General features: G+C 48.1%; 1 protein-coding gene across 9 annotated transcripts in view; it reads right to left on the bottom strand.

Moving 5' to 3' along the window:
- PSD3 (pleckstrin and Sec7 domain containing 3) overlaps positions 1 to 20730 on the bottom strand; it is a 492806-nt gene that overhangs the window by 17267 nt on the left and 454809 nt on the right. For 8 of the 9 annotated variants that reach the window (XM_061404650.1, XM_061404652.1, XM_061404654.1 and 5 more), the window contains one exon: positions 12014 to 12157. The exons of the other annotated variant lie outside the window; for it this stretch is intronic. In XM_061404650.1, coding sequence (XP_061260634.1) covers positions 12014 to 12157 — 144 coding nt within the window. The remainder of the gene's footprint in view (positions 1 to 12013; positions 12158 to 20730) is intronic. 9 annotated transcript variants of the gene reach the window in all.

Here is a 20730-nt window from a genome sequence, read left to right as displayed (position 1 = left end):
AAGGCTACCCACTCCAGTATTCTGGCCTGGAGAATTCCATGGACTGTATAGTCCATGGGGTTGCAAAGAGTTGGACACGACTGAGCAACTTTCACTTTCAATCTGCTGCTGACAATAAACAAATAAGTAAAGTAATAATACTATGTAGGTGTTACACCTTTGCTCTGACAAAAGTGTTTATAACCAGATGATAAAAAGGGAAGAATAAACAACAAAAAATTCATTAATTAAAAATTAATGTTTAATTAATACAGTTTCATGTCTCAGAGTAACCACTGCACAAGAGTGGACACAGCTCCAGATGAACCATGAGACGGGCTGCTTTCTGCAGGTCTGTGGGAAGCAAGCTGGCAGTGACAAGTGCTGTCTTGGGGTCAGGATGGCACTGATTCACCTTCCCAGATCCTGGCTAATGGTCATTATGTGGCCTTTCTGGGGTGTGTACTTCATGGAAGGACAGAGGGAGTCTGAGAATGCCAGGTGTCTTGGGGACAACTGCTGCCTTTGGTCACCTTCTTAAAGGTTTTGTTGTGGTCTCTGCGGATTCCTTCTCAGATCAGTTCTTAAAAATCTCAGAGCTACGTGTTTCAGATTCCTTGCTCGGGCATCTCCGACAGTGTGAGCGGACTTCTCACAGGATAGCTGTGTAAGCTGGTCCCACTATCAGAAAACTTGAGATGGGACTTGACCAAATCCAAGCTCAGTGGCTACTCTCTGCAGAGAAGCACCTGAACACTGTTTCTGAGGCCTTGTCCATTCAGCAAGCTCTTGCCCTTAATTTCCTTCTTAAGATTTGCTCTTTCCATGAAGCCTTCCCTGATCACCAAGAGCCAAAGACAATTCAAATGCTAAACAGCTTCTTTCTTTCTTAAAGTCAAGTTTTCTTCACTTGGAAACCTCCTTACTACATTTTGTGCAATGTTAATTTATTAAGCTGGTCTGCAATCACCTGTAAGAATACTTCTCAAACAGGTAGGAAACATATCCCTTTCACTAGCAGCAATCCCTACTAGAAGGGAATGAAAAATACAGTGTCTAAGGCCACAAGAGTTTTGGCTTAGGTTAAATGTTAAGTGTTAAGATATATATATATACACACATATATATTATATATGTAAAATTATTATTTGAAAAGAAGTTTAAACACATCTACATATAAATGTACACGCATCTGATTGAGCAGTTTCATTTCTTCTCAGCTCTGCATACCATTTTTCATTTCATTTAATATAACACTATCTCCTTTTGACCTCTGATACGTGAATACGATAGTAACAGGCTAAATGAAAACTGTGATGGCAATCCTAACTTAGGCACTGCCATCGGTATTCAGACCTCGCTGCTCCAGCAATCAGATCCTGAATACATTTCCTCCTGACATTTCCCTTTCTCATGAAGGCAGGGTAAAAGGCCAGCTTCAGATGAAATGAGAGGAACAGCAATAATGTCATGTACACACAGCAAAACAGTTTCTGCTCCTAGAGCTTCACACCGGAAAACGAAGAAACCAAAACAATTAAAACAAGCCAACAGAGCAGGGAGCTGCTGAAGGAACTGATTATTCAATAAAGGCTCTGCATTTTATAGGACAGTGCAGAATGGATTTGCAGACTTTCTCCCTAACTTGCTGGCTCACCTTCTGCTGCTGCTGCTAAGTCGCTTCAATCATGTCCGACTCTGTGCGATCCCACAGACAGCAGCCTATCAGGCTCCTCCACCCCCGGGGGATTCTCCAGGCAAGAACAATGGAGTGGGTTGCCATTTCCTTCTCCAATGCATGAAAGGGAAAAGTGAAAGTGAAGTCGTTCAGTCTTGTCTGACTCTTCGCGACCCCATGGACTGCAGCCTACCAGGCTCCTCTGTCCATGGGATTTTCCAGGCAAGAATACTGGAGTGGGGTGCCATTGCCTTCTCTAGCTCACCTTTTACTACCCACTAATTTAAGGAAGCAATACATTCAAAACAGAGCTTTCTTATAAGTTCTTACCTGAAAGCTACATAAATTAGTAGTTAGGTATTAGTAGGTAGGTATTAGTAGGCTCACCTTCTACTATCTATTAATTTAAGGGAGCAATACATTCAAAACAGAGCTTTCTGATAAGTTCTTACCATTTTAAACAGAAAATGTCAACGTTTCCCCCTCTGCCATCCCCCTCTCAGGCTTCTGCGTGCAGTGGTGACCCACCGCCAAGACAGAGCAAACAGACACCTTTTTAGGTTGTACAGTCTGTAGTCGGGGCTCTCTGGAAAAACCCGAGGCAGTGTGAATTCTACTGTTTCATTTCAGTCTGCCTTCTGGCTCGACTGTTCTCTAAATGGACTTTTTGAGTTCAATTAAAAACAAAACTAAAATAAAAAGCTTACATCTAATGATAATATAAGCAGAAGAGGTTTTAAAAAAAAAGCCCTAATACAGACAAAAAGCACTGGGGTTGTAGAGCGTTTGGGGAGTGTCCAGGTCTCCGTCCTCAGGCGCCCGCTCTCTGCCACGTGACAGGTGAGCCCAGGCCGCTGCCCCCAGAGACCCTGCAGGCCCTTCAGAGGCGGGGCAACGAGGCCGAACGGCCACCCTGGTCCTGTCTGCCCCTCCCCGGGCCCCTCCCCAGCTGCAAGGCCCAGGCAGGGCACGCAGTCTCCCTGCAGCGCTTCACCTCTGCAGCATCCCTGTCTCTGTGAGGAGACAGGAGCGGGTGTCCAGGAGAGCGTCCCCAATTCCGAAACTAACCTGTGAAATGCTGCTGCCTTTCTCACTCTTCACACTTGGTTTCTTGATGCTCTCAAAACCCTTTCTATAGACCCAGTCTGTATCAGTACCCAGATTTTTTTCTCAAGAAATTAAACCCCAAAATTCTCAATTTAAAAGTCCACAGAGCTCACTTAGCCAAGAGAACACAGTTTCCTTTCTTGGCGGAAAATTTAAGAATCGCCCATTTCCCACCCAGCCGGGGTTCAGTCCTACTGACCGCCCGGAGTGGCCCTGTGTGAGGGCTTTTACAACCGCTGAGTGTGAAATTAACTGGAAGAAGAAAATGGACTCTGCATCCGTGGGATTAACAAATTTGCTGCTCAGCAAAGTGGAAAAAAAAAGTCTGTCCTTTGAAGCACATAGATGTGAAGTCGAGTTTCTACAAACCTAAGATAAGTAATTGAGCTGAAGGAACACTACTTATCTGGATAAGAAGCTAAATTTAACTCCCATGGGATAAAGTGTGTCTCTAAGTTTTTCCTTTGGGACCCCGCATCTAAAACAAAATTCTAGTTTGTTAGGACAGCATTCCTGTACAGGCCACGCTCCTCATCCTTCGTTTCTGTTCTGTTGTGTTTCTGGCTGTCCGGGGATTCCCTAACATCGCCCACGGTTTCCCTCAGAAGCATGCTCGTGGGACGCATCACACTAGCTGGCCTGTCACACCGCGGCTCCCAAAATGGCAATGCCAGTCATAAGGGGACAGGCCGGTCTTTCCAGGAAATTTTTAAAGGAGGATCTGAGGAAGTTTGAAGGTAAATCACCTTCCCCATCGACTTCCCAGGACACATCATCCCCAAATATATTGATGGCTTTTGAGCTTAAAGCCGTTTTGCACCTTCTGCAGGCCCGGTTCAAATGTCCTTCTACCCTCTCCGGCTCCGCGGCCAATGGCAAGCCTGTCGCCGTGGTAAAGTATCTTTGTCCCGTGGAGTCGGAGGATCCAGGGAGTGACCAGGCCTCGGCAGGCCCCTCACTCCCTCCTGCCTCCGGTCCACGTGGGGAGCGGGTGGCAGCGGGAAACCTCTGGGGCCTCCCTAAGGAGGGCGTCGCGACTCACGGACGAGGACACAGGACCGCTCCGGGGAGCGGAAGCACATGGAAACCGGGCGTGGTGAGCAGGCCACAGAGCGACCCAAGGCCGGGCCTGGTGAGGGCGGACACGTCCCGCGCGAGCCCCTACGCGTCCGTCCTGTGCGTGAGCCGAGCCCCCGGGGCCGCCGGGCGGACCCGCGCTCCTGCAACAAGCCCGTGCCTGGGAATGGCCCCAGCCTTCCAGGGAGGGCTGGGCTGACAGTCCTGGTATAAACACAGGCTTTTTTGCATCTGAATTTTCTCTAATGTTTTCAGAAAAACATTTCTGAAAACATTAGTTTCCATTATAAGTCTACTGAGTAATTCTGAACTTAGACCCTCCGAAAGGACTGAAGAAGCCTGATCCCTCCGAGAAGCCCCTGAATCAGATCGGGGACTCAAGCAAACGAGTTTTTAAAACTCTTACCTCAAACGCGTACAGATTCTTATAGACAACAGTAGGAAGAAGCCTAATGTAGTTAGAGATAAAGCATTCTGGATAAAAAGAAAAAAACAAACAAACAGAGTTCACACAGGAAAGGGCTAATGGCACCAGAACTCAGTAAAAAGTGACGGCCGGGAGGGTCACTAAAAGGGTCTAAGGGAGCAGGAAGCGGGCGGCTCACGCTGCTCCCGGGAGAACTGCTTTGTGGGGAGACTGACACAGGTCAGTCTATTCTCCCAGGTCCCTTGGTGACAGCGCTCACACCAGAGCCCCAGCCAGAAGTAACGACTGAAACAGTAAGCAAGGCACGGCCAGAGCAGGGCAGACAGAGTCTTACGTGAGCCTGACAGCCAGACCTCTTCGATTATGTGAGAAACCTGCATGTCGCGCGATCCCGGGAGGGCGCCTCCGCTCCTGGCCGGCTCTTAGACAGACCGGCCCCTGCAGGAGCCAGAGAACACGCCCCGCGTGGCTCCCTGAGTCCCGAGTGCACAGAGACACTGCAGTCTGAAGGCTTAGGAAGGAAAAAACGCGTCAGACATAGTGATATTTTATATTATTACACATGGAAATGATAACATTTGGGACATACTGTGTTAAACTGAAAAATCTTATTACAATTGTTTCTTTTTCTTCTTACATGTGGCTACTAAACACGTAAAATTACATGTGTGGTTTGTATTATATTGGTATCGGACAGAGCTGGTCTAGATCCCCTGAGATCCCCAAATTGAAATATTCTTGTTTTATGTTTAATAATGCTCTTAGAGATATCGTAAGAGTGAGTTAATCTAACACGTTAATTGATGTTAGTATACTGTTGTTTAGTTGCTCAGTCGTGTCGGACTCTCTGGGACCCCATGGCTTGCAGCACGCCAGGTTTCGCTGTCCCTCGTCTCTGGGAGTTTGCTCAAACTCATGTCTATTGAGTTGGTGATGCCGTCCAAGCATCTTGTCTTCTGTTGCCCCCTTCTCCTCCTGCCCTCAGTCTTCCCAGCATCAGGGTCAGTAAGTTATAGCAAAAATACAGAGGCAGAAGGGGCCTTAAGGTTAGTTCACTCAATTCCATCTCATCTTTATAGCCAGAAACCGAGGTCCAGAGAAGGATGAGACTAAAGTGGCCTAACTTCCAGGCCATCCCTTTTCCTCATTTCACTGTTTTATAACTGCAAGCTTTTGTGCCCTTTTCTCGCAGACAGTACCTTCACCCCAAGGAGTGATGCTCCTCAGAGCAGACATTTCAGGCGTGAGGACGGATTTAAGGACAGTCACTGCAGGGCCCATGACTGACTCTCTGTTCTGCTTCTCAATCATCTGTTTAAAATGTGATTCAAAGGCTCCCTGTTGCTAAGCTTCTCCTCCCTTCAAAAGCGTGCGTCATCCTTTACAGATGAAAACCCAGAGCTCTGCAGCCCTCGATCACTGTGCCGTACAAAATGCAATTCCAAACGGCAACGCAAAACCCCTGCCTCTGATGTGAACTGGACTTGCGTGTCTGGGCAACTGCTGGACTTGGGTCTCTAGCTTTGGACTCTAACACTTAGTCTTCTACAAGAAAAAAAAAATTCTTAAACTTCCGCAAGAAGTCAATTAACCTGCCACATCTTAGCTTCTCAGATCCATACATAATCACCTTTGTGCTCTTTTCTATAAAGGACATGTCACTGGATTTAGGCTAGACTCTGTTCCTGAGACAGACTGGCTGCTAATCTCCTAAGAGGGTGGGGAAATTTCCCTTACTTTCACTCTGGAGGAAGCAAGTGATCATGGCTATCTCTGTACGTTTACAACCAAGTCCACTCACAAATTAGCAGCCAGATTGTCTTGTCTCAGTAACACATTTGCCCGGGGACAGCTGGCAGTGCCCTGAGATATGTCCTTGCACTCACTGCTCCTGTGAGAGGAGAAGTGGTCCATAATGTGAAAATTACTTATGTGATGTTGACAGATAAAAACTGTGCCATCTGAAGAAACAGAGCTAAGATCACAGTCAGAGAATCTGTTCAAAAAGAAATACATCAAACCGCCCATCCACCCACCTAGCCAACAAATAACCCCACAGTAAAACTGAGGGCTTCCAACCAGAAATGTACTTATGTGCACTTCTCTATACGAGCTGTCTTGAGTCTCCTTCCTGGCACTATATGGAATGTGCTCTTGTTCTCAAGTACATCAGTTTCAGAAGGAACCATGCCATTTTACATACACCAAAAATTAGAAATTCAGAAAAAGATGCAGCATGCCTCAAGAATGTCCTAGATTTTTTTCGATTTAAAATTTAGAGAGATTTACATGTCTTGTTAGAATGGACATTTGCTGTTGCTAAAATTGCACTTCCAGCCATGTGGTTGGTGTGGGTCCTGCCTGCCTTAAGCCATAAGCACTTTCTGCTCCAGGCTGAAATTTAGGAGTGAGCACGCGGCTGAATTCCAGCCCATTCAGCAAGGGCCTTGGTTCTGCCCTTGAGCAGAACAAAGCTGAGCCATCAGGGACATGGACTTCTCTTCCTGCTGCACTGGAACCTGAGAACACATGTACCTGGAAGTACCCATTTTCTAACCATGAAGAGACAGTTGATTCAAAGCCCGTATTCACAGATCTAAGGCATAAAACACATCTAAGTGTCTGCAGCATCTATATAGCAACGGCAAAGTCAACCGCGTTCAGGAGCCAGGCTATGTATACTGGGGGTGGTGGGAGGACCCTGCTGATCTTCCCTGCTGCTGCTGCTGCTGCTAAGTCACTTCAGTCGTGTCTGACTCTGTGCGATCCCATAGACGGCAGCCCATCAGGCTCCTCCATCCCTGGGATTCTCCAGGCAAGAACACTGGAGTGGCTTGCCATTTCCTTTTCCAGCTGATCTTCCCTAAACGCATTCAAATCTCAGCACCAACAAATCCAGCACTGTGAGGGCCAAAGAAAATGTTCCAACCTTAGGTCTGCTGGCTCGTGATGCCCTATGCTGCCTGCCAGGTCTCCATGGCGCCACAGTGAACCCGGGAGCTGCTGGGAGCCTGCCCTCAGCACTCGCTCCTCAGTTAGCCTCTGACAGCCCTGTTCAAGAAGCCCAGCCCTTCTAATAGGTTTGAACTGCCAGAGTTGCCCTTTCCCTACTCACGTCTAAGAGTTATTAATAACTTATGCCACTGAAAACATCTTAACTGTCACTTGAAAAACATCCTGGAGCAAACAGTATCTTCACTTCAACTGCAAAGAAACAAAAAGCCAAATTTCTGGGGCCAAGTTCAGTGCTGGCGAGGAATTCCTGTAACAGGGCTGTTCCTTTAAGGGCCGAGGGGCATCGGGCAGAGCCCAGGCTCCGGTGCTTCAAGTAGCTGGCGCTTTCTAAGTTTTTATGTGACAAACACCACCCACCTGTCCAACATCCTGATAAATTTCCAAATGTACCAGAAACACGGAGATCGATTCAACATTTTTAAGTGAAAAGGGAACTGAATAGAGTAGAAATAAGTCAAAAGGAAGTGGAGCTATTTCTGATATTTATTTTTTGAAAACTGGGAAATGACAGTGAGTTTCTTACATAGACTTGTGATGCCTAACAACTCTGTCAAAGGTGAGCTTAGACTCCACGTGAACCCTTGTAAGCAATCAGTAGCCACAACTTTGGGGAACCAATTCAATCGAGAACAAAGCAATGCTACCCCCAACCCTCCCACTGCATGGGCAGTAAAGAGAAAGGCACAAACTTGGTTAACTACAGGCATTCTAAGCGGAGTATGCTGCCTTCAGGAATAGTGCGCCGTCTTCTTACAGGCTAAGGCTGAAGTTGATGCAAGTCTCCTTGTTCTTCGCAGACTTTTTATAGACTTCAAAAATAAACAGGGCTTCCCTGGTGGCTTAGTGGTAAAGAATCCACCTGCCAATGCAGGAGACCTGGGTTCTATCCCTGGTCCAGGGAAGTCCTACATGCCGAGGAGCAACTAAGCTCGCGTGCCACAACTCCTGAGCCTGTGCTTAGGGCCCGGGAGGCATGACTCCTGAGCCAAGGTGCCACCACTACTGAAGCCCGCATGGCCTAGAGCCCGTGCTTCACGATGAGAGAAGCCCCTATAATGAGACGACCATGCACCGAATCTGGAGAGGAGCCCCAGGTCGCTGCAACTAGAGAAAGCCCGTGCATTGCCATGAAGACCCAGGATAGCCAAAAATCAATAAACAATGTAATTCAGTAAAGTTCAACTCCAAACAAAAACCACCCCTGAACCTTCTTATTTACCAGAGTTTCTCATTATTTACTGTCAGTCAGGGTTAAGAGAATCTCTCAGTGCCGCCAATCTGGCCTGCCTGAAGAACCGTTTGCGCTCAGAGCAACCTGGGATATAAACAACTGAATGCATCCAGTTAGAAACGACCGTGTTACCACCAAGGACTTAATACTCTAACAGTGAAGGTGCTTTTCTTACCAAGGTGTGAAAATTACAAGCGCTGCTCTGAGACCGCAGGGAGTCCCTACCACGGGAGCAGGTGAGAGAGCGGGCCTGGCGGGGGCTCCTCCCCAGAGACAGGGACGTCGGTGGGGCTCAAGATGCCCTCCGGTCCCTGCCCGTCTGGGGTCACAGGGAACTGCAGACACCACTGTCTGTTTGACACTTTTGTTTTCAGAGGAGCTACTAAGCTTTCCTCTGATGTTGCCTTTATCCATTCATTTACTCAACAAATATGTATGAGCACTCGGTCCATCTTCTAGAAGCTGAGGAAAGAACAAAGAACAAGTACACAGGAAGGTCCTTGACGTTCAGACACCCTTGGCCCTACCCCGTGGGGATGATCCGTCACGCTCAGAACCCCCATCCGGGGAACAGGGCAGCCTGAGGGGGAAGCCTGGATGCTCTGAGGGCGTCACTGCAGTACGCGCACAAGACAAAGCCTGATGGCTGAAAAGTGGAGAGTTAGTTATTCTAACAGCAGAGTGGACCCCACGAGATACACTACTTCAACTTCCAGTTACTGAAAAGTAATGGTTCACTTAAAAAAAAAAGAGACTATTTCACAAAACCCTTTTTAGATAACCTCTAAGAAGCGAGGGGACCATCCGCCTTTCTGGTACACAGGTCAGTGAGGCTCGACAGACACTCCAACACACCCGACGTGTTACCATATGGGAAGATGTTCACGAGCCAAAGTCCTGGAACGCAACCTTCACACTCCTTGATATTACGATTTGATGAAAGCAAGACGTACCCCCACAAAGGCTCGTCTAAAGCTCATGTCAGGAAATGGAAATGCTGGCTTTGGCTGGGTTACATTTTTGGAAAAGGGGCTCCAAGAGGAGGTTCAAAGCAGGGGGGCATCTAGCAGGGCGACCCTTCTTTGGTCCTGCGGCAACCCCGGCCTCCTGAGTGCAGACTCGCAGCCTTAGAGCCAAGGGCTCAGAGCGAGGTGTTGCGGGCTGGCAGCAGGGGCCTGAGGAGCTGGGAAATTAATCAGCATGTGTGAAACCAACAGACTGGCAGCTGAAAGCCACTCCAGACGTGTGAAGAATTGTGATAGATTTCTGAGGACTCCCATTTCCCAAGAATGAACAGGTGCGGACAAAGATGAGCCGCTTAGTAAATTTGTTTTTTAAAAAGTATTTTTTCAAGAAGTCTTTGGCTGGGAAGGCTTCCAAAGTTTTAGCTAATAAGCTTTCATCTTTAATAAAAAGAAGATTTTTCTTCATCTGAACAGAGCAAGGACTTGCTTAACCATGAAGAAAACTGGTACATGGATCTTCACGGCACCAAATGCCACATTTTATAACTCCAAAATCTAAGACTTTTAAAAGCTTCCATGAAACCCTGTCCAATTCATCGAGCGAGCACAGGGCAGAGATGTGAAGAGGACCCGAGGCCCCTGCTCTCGAGGGCTCACGGTCTCGGGAGGCAGACGCTGTGGGACTGGCCACAGATGCAAAGACCCTGAAACTACCTCAACAGGAGCCCCCGAGCAGGACGGGGACCGGCAGGCTGAGAGCAGGCTTTTCACAGGAGGGGTCTGGGGTGCACCCTGAAAGACGAACAGGACTCTCGGAAATGAAAGGAGGGGAGGGCAGCTGGGGCAGAGCAAAGCACCTGGTGGTCAAAAGGTAAAGGGTCTGCCTGCAGCGCAGGAGACGGGTTCAGGCCCTGGGTCCGGAAGACCCCCTGCAGAAGGACATGGCAACCCACGCCAGTATTCTGGTCTGGAGAATCCCATGGACAGAGGAGCCTGGCGGGCTACAGTTCGTGGGGTCCCAAAGAGAAGGACACGACTGAGCAGCTCACTTTCCTGTTTTTTTTTCACAGTAGATGAACAAAGGCATAATAGCGAGTCTGGAGGGCAAAGTAGCAGAAAGATGGCTGATCTCATGGCGGTCGTGGTGGGAAGACCTGTGTTGTGGACAGACAGAAGGAACCCAGATACTCTCAGATTAAGGACTGGACTTTATTTGAAGGTAAATTGTTGGGGGAGGTGAAGGGGAAAACCAAGGGCAGCTGTTGACAGAAGCATGCCTTAGGAAACTGCCAGGATGGGTAGGATGGGCTGAAGACAGAAGCGCCGCTGGGTTCAGGAGAGGTGAAAACCCTGGGCCCTGGGCAGAGGGGGCCGAAAGGCAAGGCTGAGAGAGGGCAGGAGAGGCAGCAGTGCTGGGCGCTGGTGTCTGAGTAGGTCTGGGGCGGTGGGTCAGGGCGAGGGCGCTCAGATGATGCTGTGTTTCAAGCCCAAGGAAGAAGCATGATTGTAAGATGGGAAAGAAGATGAAGATGAATAGACCAGATCTACAAAGCAAAAGAAGAGCTAAAGACAGATTCAACACACTCCGCAGAAAAAAAGTTATGTAAAAATTAAAAGATAACTGTTCTTTATTTTGGACTAAGCCCATGTACTTAAAATCAAGGATCCTTTCAGTGTCTTCAAGTGGCAGCTGATGGGGTAGTCATAGTTAAAACATAACCTTGACACTCACCGGGGAGAAAATGTAGCTGAAGGTGCGTACATGCTAAGTCACTTCAGTCATGTCTTTGCCACCCTATGGACTGCAGCCCGCCAGGCTCATCTGTCCATGGGGTTCTCCAGGCAAGAATACTGGAGTGGGTTGCCACGCCCTCTTCCAGGGGATCTCCCCGACTCAGAGATTGAAACTGCGTCTCTTACGTCTCCTGCATGGGCAGGCAGGTTGGTAACACGGTGCTTTCAACTCGCTTTTAGATTTTCCATCTTTCCAGACTGTACGGATCCTCCCCATTCCGTTTAGTGGCCACACGTGCTGGGTACTGGATGTGCCACGACTTGGTTTCCCAGCCTCCGTGTGAAGGGCGGGAGTGGCAGAGGAGAGCTGCCTCTGTTGCCTAGCAGCCAGAGCGCGCACGGAAGACGCGCCACGGCACCCCGCAGCTCGTTTCCTCCGCGGTACTTTTTCTGACTCAGACTCTGCTGGAAGAGATGCAGAAATAGAGAAAGCGGCTGCCCACCCCGGCATGTCCATCGACTGTTGTTGTTGTGTTTTTTTTGTCTCACAGCCAGCACACGCTATTCCAACCAGCAGCCGATTTGCTTTTTAAGCATAAAAACTGACAGTTATTCTTTGATGCTTAAATAGAACCATGAACAGGAGGGGCCACCGTGACTGAGACCCCGCCCGGAGCTCCGGGAGAGGGACGGTCAAGGTGTGTTGCCCACAGATACGGTAGCTATAAAACAACCTGCCTCCTGGAAATACTGTGAGATAGCTCAGGTGACAAGCATTGTGACATTTAGGTTCAACACACCTCAAACTCCAGATAGTGGTCTTTGAGCTTGTACTCGTCCACCTCCTTGGCCTTAACCTTCTTATCCGGCGGGTAGGAGCGGTGCTCCGCCAGCTCCGTGGTGATCTGCCTCAGCTTGCTCTCGTGAGATTTCAGCTGCTCCTCCTGCAGGGGAGCATGAAGCCATTGAGCATCCAGAAAACGGAATCAGTAAACAGTTGCAGTTTTAAAAGACCCCTCATGATGAGTGACTTTCATTCATCCAACGTGCCTCTGTGCCACGTTCCACCAGCTTTCTCAGCAGGGTCCACGTGCACCTTCTGTCCACTGAAAAAGACAGCCACAACCTAAAAGTTGAGAGTTATGTTCCATTCGGTGGGAATTTTTAGGACTCCAAGCCCAGGAGACAGCATCTCAAAGGACCCTGAGAGAACTGCTCCGAAGAGGTGAGGGGAGGAGTCAGGTCATACACAAGTTTTGCAACAAAGGACAAGTAGTCTTACAGTCAAAAGACTACTGTTGGAGGAAACCAGATATCCCAAGTTAAGGAATTTAGCGCTTTTCTAGGTATGGGAAGATGTGAGAGTCTCTGCCCACTGACATTTCTTTCATTGCATCTCAGCTATCCTAGGCCAGGATTCTGTGTTTTTCACATCCTGAGCTAACCCTGGGCTCCCCGTAGGGAGTGGCTGCAGTCTGATGGCTGTTAGATGGCAGCTGTTAGATCTCAGGCACTTTTCTCTTTCCCGAGTATCCTTAGGCTCTCTTTGGAGGGCTGATGACTGTGACATCCTTGTTTACTGACAGGGCAGGAAACACTTCATTTCTCACGTTGAAAAACGGTACCCAGGGCCAAGGCCAGCCTCCCCAGCCAGGCCCCTGGTCTCCTGAGAGAGACTGCAACAGGAGTAGCATGCAGCACCCGTGCTAAGGGCCGCAGGATCGGACTCCTCCACGCCAGGGCCTCAGCAGGGCCGTCCTGTCACTATGGGTGAAGGCCTACCCAAATACTTTCCTTTTTGAGACAACCAATGCTTTCAAGAATAATTTTCTGAAGGCTGTTATTCTAAAAACTGTAGTAACCTATGCTTTCCCCTCCCAAATAGTAGAGGTTCTGATGTCGCTCAACTACAAATTTACTGAGGCACATTTAACTTGTTCTCTGGTTGCTATGGGCTGTTATAAATGATGCTACATCCTTATAAATGTTGCCCAGTGACTTATGAGCAAGGTGTTCCTATAGCATGCAGGCACATCTCGCTTTATTGCACTTTGCAGATAATGTGTTTTTTTCAAACTGAAGGTTTGTGGAAACCCTGTGTGGAGCAGGTCTACTGATGCCGTTTTTCTAACACTGCTCACTTTGGGTCTCTGTGCCACATTTGGCATCACTCAAAATATTTCAAACCTGTTCATCATAATTACTTTGTTACAGTGGTCTGAGATCACTGATCCTTGCTGATACCACTACAGCTTCATGGAAGGCTCGGACAATGATGGTTAATACTGAGCAATAAAACATTGCTTCATTAAGGTAGATACATTGTTTTTCTGGACACAATGCTCTTACACACTTAATGGGCTGGGGTATAGTATCAGCATGACCATTATATGCGCTGAGAAACAAAAAAAGTGTGTGACTTGCTTTATTGAGATATTTATTTTATTGCAATGGTCTGAAACCAAATCAACAATGTCTCTGAAATCTGTGGTCACCAAGAGGTGAAGTTTCTGGGTTTTAGAACATGCACATCTTTAAGCTAAGTCACTTCAGTCATGTCCGACTCTGTGCAACCCCATAGACAGCAGCCCACCAGGCCCCGATGTCCCTGGGATTCTCCAGGCAAGAATACTGGAGTGGGTTGCCATTTCCTTCTCCAATGCATAAAAGAGAAAAGTGAAAGTGAAGTCGCTCAGTCGTGTCCGACTCTTAGGGACCCCATGGACTGCAGCCTACCAGGCTCTTCCATCCATGGATTTTCCAGGCAAGAGTACTGGAGTGGGGTGCCATTGCCTTCTCTGACACATCTTTAATATAATGGTAAACTGTTTTTCAAGTGTTTCCACCAGCTTACATTTCCACAGTAGGCTTGCAGATTCCCACTGTTCTACACCCTTGCCAAAACTTGACGTGACATCAAACTTGCAAATTGTTACTAATTTCATGGGTATAAAATGATTTCAATTTACATTTTCCTGATTGCAAGTAAGGACAAACACTTTCATATGTTTACAGGACTTCCTCTTCTGTGATCTGGCTGCTGAAATACTGGACCCATTTTTCTATTGAGTCCAGATGTGTAAAGTATAGTGATTTATAGTTTATAGCTTATAGTGTATAGTTTGGGTGGTGGTGGTGGTTTAATTGCTAAGTCGAGTCTGACTCTTTGTGACCCCATGGCTCCACTGTCCATGGGATTCTCCAGGCAAGAATACTGGTTTGCCATGGGTTGCCATTTCCTACTCTGGGGGGTCTTCCCAACCCAGGAATCAAACCCAGTCTCTGGTATTGCAGGCAGATTCTTTACTGACTGAGCTACAAGGGAAGCCAGTGTATAATTTATTCACAGTCAAATAAATGTCAAAATTCAATGTGCAGTGCTTTATTCCAACTTCACTGACTTCATGAAGAATCAAGGAAATAATCTCAAAATAACGATATTTTAAAATCACCTCGTGCCAATGATGCAAAACCTGGATAGAATCATGAGGAAATATCAGTCAAATCCATGTTAAGAGATTTTCTATAAAATAAATGGCTTGTAATCTTTAAAAATGTCAAGATCATTAAAGTCAAGGGAAAGGCAGAAAAGAAAATTATACTCCTTAAATTTATTTTGACTAATGAAATAAAAATTCCAAGTGGCTCTTATGGGCATAGATAGGTACCGACTGCAAATTACCCCAAGGTTAGAATCCCACAACAGAGGGATTTTCCTGATAAAACCAGATGTAAAAACAGAGAAGCAGGAAGGCAACAGCCCAAGATGCAGCGTGTTCCCAGCCTCACACAGACGGTTATACCTGTAATATCCACAGGGAAGATGGACCAGCAGGAACCTCCCTGTTTTCTTCCCTTTTATCTTTGCTCTCGCAATCCATTAGGGGAGCGGGCAGGCCACTCTCATGGGACAACACTGATGAAAGGGTTCTCACAGAAGGCAGAAACGCACCAAAGTTCAACGAAAAGGAACAGACAGCAAATGGCAGGCACCCGCTGAAACGGTTTCACATTAGGAAGTCACAACTTAAATATCAGCATTAAACAAAGGATGCAGGAAAAACTACTGCTATCTGTCAACAGACGTACATTGGTAGTACTTTTGATCGCACATACAATGAAATTTTATCCAAAAGGCAAGTTTCAAATGATGTCACTTAATATTGAATTTTTTCCTACTTATAGTTTGACTTTGAAGAAAATTTCATATTTTCCTTTAAAATACCAAACTCTAATCTCACGAAGAGACGTCTTAGCTGATGAGGTGATGGGCACAGGTAACCTAGCTGCTCATGACCTCGCAGTGAGTCCAGGGCTGAGATAGGGCCAAAGCCTCCCCTTCGAGGCTCAGCTGGACGGTTCTGCTGCCAGCCAGGCACAAGTCAGCTCCGCATCCTTTTATATCAAGCACAAGGCTCAGGGAGGGGAGGGAAGCTTGAGGTGGACACAGCTGTCCACCTGCACACCTACTAGGCGACAGGCACTGTGTGTGTGTGTGTGTGTGTGTGCGTACACGCACGTGTGCTCAGTCCTGTCTCTCTGTGACCCCATGGACTGTAGCCCTCCAGGCTTCTCTGTCTATGGGTTTCTCCAGGCAAGAACACTGCAGTGGGTTGCCATGCCCTTCTCCAGGGGATCTTCTGGACTCAGGGATTGAATCTGCATCTCTTGTGTCTCCTGCACTGTACTCAGTGCTTTTTTCGCTGTGGAATACACAATCCCAGGAACTCAATAGTGAAAGAGACCCTGGCCTTCGTCACCCTTCTAACCTCTTCCTCTTGGAAGCCATGGAGATCCAAAAAGATCAAGTTCTTGCTGGAGGCCCCAGGGGTAAAGGCAGAGGAGCAGCAGCCCCATTCTCCCAACTCTGAGCCTCTAGACAACTGTTTAAAACCCAAAGAGCTGCTGAAAACACGAGCTTCAAAACCGTCTGCTCCCTCCTGGACCAGCGCTGACCTCAGCTGTCAAGGCTGTCAGTAAACTCATCCGTCCTCATCTGCCTTCTCTCCCGCGGCTCCCAGACACCCAGGTGTTAACCCAGATCCTTTCTCCAATTCCATTCAGAGCCAGAATCCCCAGATGTCACAGCCTCTTCCACTTCTCTATCTATAGCACTTAAATGTCCATATGTGTGCGCGTGCTAAGTCCCTTCAGTCGTGTCCAACTCTTTGTGACCCCACGGACTGTGACCCACCAGGCTCCTCTGTCCATGGAGATTCTCCAGGCAAGAATACTGCAGTGGGTCACCATGCTCTCCTCCAGGGGATCTTCCTGACCCAGGAATCGAACCCGTGTCTCCTATGGGTCCTGCACTGCAGGCGGATTCTCTACCACTGAACCACTGGAGAAGCCTTAAATGTCCACACCACATGCTTATTAACAAAATATACCCAAACCTCTGTAAATTTTATCTTCCTTACTGATTACAAGCTCTCTGAAGGCAGAGAGAGGTCATTTCCCCTTCTCTCAGCTCCTGGGTGTCTAGTATGGTGCTGGGCGGGGGGAGAGCAAGAGGCATGGTTCTGGCTTGTAGAAGTCACTTAACCAACATCCAGCACCTAGGAGCTGAAGATGAGTCTTAGCTCTTTTTATAATGTCCACACACCTCACAAGCCACCTGACATTTGGTCCCCTTAGGAAACGAGCTGAATAAATGGACTCTTTTTTTTTTTTTTTAAGGGGGAAGGTAGAGAGGGAGACCTCAGACTGTTTGCCTGTGCTGTTTTAAAGTAGACATGATTTAGGAGATAATGACATTTCTAGGAATCTGCCGGCAATTAACGATTCAAATTGCTAAACGCTGCAGCTTCATCAAACCTGAGCTGCAGGAATTTAGACTAAAGAACACCTGCCTTCAAAGCAGCGGTCCAAAGGGACAGTTGCTGAAAGCCCCACCAGGAAGACTGTTTCATTGTTTCACTTTTAAGACCCTTTAAAGACCCTAAGGAGTGTTTGCTGAGCTTCAGCATAATAACCTAGTTGTCTGATTGAGCACTTGGTATACGTTACATTGTTGTTGTTTTAGTCCTTAAGTTGTATCAGACTCTGCAACCCAATGGACTGTAGCTAGCCAGGCTCCTCTAACCATGGCATTTCCAGGCAAGAACACTGGAATGGGCTGCCATCTCCTACTCCAGGGGATCTTCCTGACCCAGGGATCAAACCTGCATCTCCTGGCAGGAGGATTCTTTACTACTGAGCCACAAAGGAAGCCCACCCATATGTTACATACAGCTCTCTAAGAAATGAATATGAAAGCTGTCTGTTCTGAAAAGGTGTGGAACACTGTAGTCCAAGTTCACGCCAAGGAGTCTAGACTGTGTTTTGTTGCTAATAGTGAGCCAGTTTTGGTTACATGACACCGAAGGAATCCTATTTTAGCCAGCACTGTGCAGGATGGATTGAAGAGAAACAAGAGTTGGACAAGAGGGACCTCAACCGGTTCTAGGAACAGGCTGCCAGAGCTCTCCAAAGCGGGGTGTGTGCACCCCAGGCAAGGTGACCCGCTGGGGAGAAATTTTTTAAATCAGCATTGAGGCATAATTCACACTTTACTATACAAAGCTCCCATGTGAAATGTACAATTTAGAGCTCTTAAATATATTCCCAGGGCTGTGAAACCATTGCATTTAATTTTATGACATTTTAGTTCCCCTAAAAGGAACCTTTTGGAATGGAATCACATGATACGCTCTTTTGTGGCTGGCTTTTCACGTAGCACGGTTCCCAAGGCTCGTCCACACTGGGGTGTCAGCGCTGCATTCTTTACCGGCTGAATCAAGCCCCGTGTGTGGCTAGGTAACATCTCATTCATCCAAGCAGCAGCCGGTGCCCGTGTCCGCCTTAGGCTGTTATGAACAATACTGCCGTGAACAGTCGTGTAAGTTTTTATGTGAGTGCATGTTTGCATTCTCCTGTTATCAAAGTAGGAGTGAAACTGCTGTTAAACATGTCTATATTTAATCATTTGGTAAACCACCAAAGTGTTTACATTCCTAGCAGCAATATGTGAGAGTTGCAATTTCTCCATAACCTCACCACTACATTACTTTTCATAAAAAATTAAAAAATGTATAGCCATCCTAATGGTATCTCGTGATTCTGATTTGTATTCCCTTAATGACTAATGACGTTCAGCATTTCTTATGTTATATTGATAGTAGGACATGTAAGACATTTTATTAAAAAGATTCAATACAAATATTGAAGGATACCTACTCAAATATTTAGTACTGACAAGGCAAAGGATCCAAAAAATCAGGGCACCAGAGGTCAAGGTGACCAGAGTCTGGCTGAGGGACATGGGTATGGTAGAAAGATGTTTAGGAAGAAGGAGTGGCTGGACTGAGCGTGTGACGCTGAGTGGGTGGGCAGGCGGGGCTCTGGCCAGCGAGGGACATGCCCGGAAAAGGATGCCATCGTCGGGAGTCTCCACTCCTCATGACCGCCATGCAGGAGGTCACCAAGAGGGCGGGTGAGTCAGCCGGTGACCCTGGCTGGCGCTGGGCCATCGGAGGCTCCTCACCCAGCCCCCGACCTCGGGATGTGCCTTCTTGCCTTCCCCATGCTAGGAGCTGCCCCAGGCTGTGGCCTTGAGACAGCAGGTGGTGCTGGGACCATCTGGACCAATGACTGAATCCAGTCAAGGCTCCTCATAAACTTCAAGATCCTGGGGGCAGGTGCAGGGTCAGCTTGTCTCTCAGCTACTCCAGACTCATCAGTAAGCTCCCGTGCGCATTAAACCCGCCTCGAGCAGCCCGCAGTGGCTGCCCGTCTCTGGCCTCCCCTGGCCGTCCTCACGCAGGGCCAGTCTGTGAACCAACGCCGCCCCCTCTCCCGGGCCTCGGCACGGCTGCCCCGCGCTCAAACCATGGGATGGATAACACGAGGCTGGAAGCAAACACAGCACTCTCCTGTCTGTGATCCATGCTAACACAAGGCCTGGCCCTCCACAGGGAGCACTCGGTGGGCATCCAGAGTCAGCCTCTAACGGGACCATGGCTGGGAGTCAAAGAGGGAAACAGGACAAGGCAGTGGGGGAGACCACCCCTGCAGGAGGCGTGGTCTCCAGGGGATGCGTGGGAGGGAGCCAGGTACGTTGCAGGGTGGGGTCTCTGATCTGCAGGGCAGGTGGCTGGGCACAGGGTGGGTCTTAGAAACACATACATTCCTGGGGACCCTGGCTGAGACCTGATGGATGGAGGAGTGGGCAGAGATGAGAAAGGTGCATTTTAGGTAAGTCCCCTGGTAAATTATGTGCATTAATGTTTGAAAATGACTACCTGATGAGTAGAAAAGGAGGCCCGAAAGATCCTATAGATGGCCAGCCACGAAATCCTAAGTCTGGAGTGCTACATGGAAGGAGAAGCAAAACTTAAAAGATTTTCACACCAGTCTCTCCACCTGCGACAGGAAGAGAAATGTGCTCTGGCAACACGGCCGCAAAAGCAACTACGAGAAGGCGACTCCTCCCACACAGCAGAGCTGCTCGCAGAGAACCCTGCCACACTGACAGTCATCGATTTCAGGAGCAGTGGCTAATATGCTTTGGAGAGGAGACAAGAATAAAATTAAAGAGAAGCTTGCAAATGACAGGGTGATGAACAGTGTCTTTAAAAGCACCAATCTTCTAATTGAATATTTCATTTTTTCCTAATACTGGTTAACTTTTTTTTTCTCACCCTGGTAATATGTCTATTTTGTATTTTGTAGACTGAAATTACCCAAGTGGTCTGGCATGCCGGGGAGGGGCAGCAGGCTGTGCAGGAGGGAAAGATGGCCGGGCCGGAGCGGTGGCTGCAGACGGTGGGGGCTGTGGCCCCGAGGGGCGCCGGGCAGTGCCCGGAGCCAGTCCTGGTTGTCACAAAGTGGGGTGATACTGGCACTGAGTGGGCAGAGGCTGCGAACACCGCTCAGCACCCTACGACCCACAACGACGCAGGGCTCAGGGCCCAGGTCGGCAGGGCCGAGGCCGAGAACTTGCCCGGGGTGAAGGGGGAGCCTCGCCCTGAATGCGGGGAGGCCTGGGGGGCATCCAGACACGCCTCCCGGGTTCAAGGAGGGTGACTGTGACTCAGCAAAGCGGAAGGTGCCCAGACACCTGGAGCAGACGGTCTGCACACCAGCACCCTCCCCTTCTCTAACCTGCTCTTGATCACGAGCTGGCTTCCACATATTTGCTTCTAATTTTCCGATTACTCTCAAGGGCAAGGCACATTCTCCATAGGTGGTAAACAAATATGATGACCTGGGCAAAAAATGTACAGAGCTAGTGATAGAAAGAATCTTAAAAAACAGTCTAGACAATCTCCTCATTTTCCAGAAGGAAAACTGAGGCCCACAAAGTCTCAGTGACTCACCTGTCTGGGGGTGGGGGGTTGGGGGTGGCATCATTGTATTCTTTTTTTTTTTTTTTAACAAAGAAATTAAATTCCTGAAAGGGTTTGGTCATCTTATGTGACACAGAGGATGCTTCTTGCTGGTCACTACTTGCTTGTTTAAAATTGTGAACTCACCA

Source organism: Bos javanicus, chromosome 27, assembly GCF_032452875.1.
Source record: "Bos javanicus breed banteng chromosome 27, ARS-OSU_banteng_1.0, whole genome shotgun sequence".
In the NCBI taxonomy this organism is placed as follows: Eukaryota; Metazoa; Chordata; class Mammalia; order Artiodactyla; family Bovidae; genus Bos; species Bos javanicus.
This window is presented reverse-complemented; position numbering and strand designations above follow the sequence as displayed.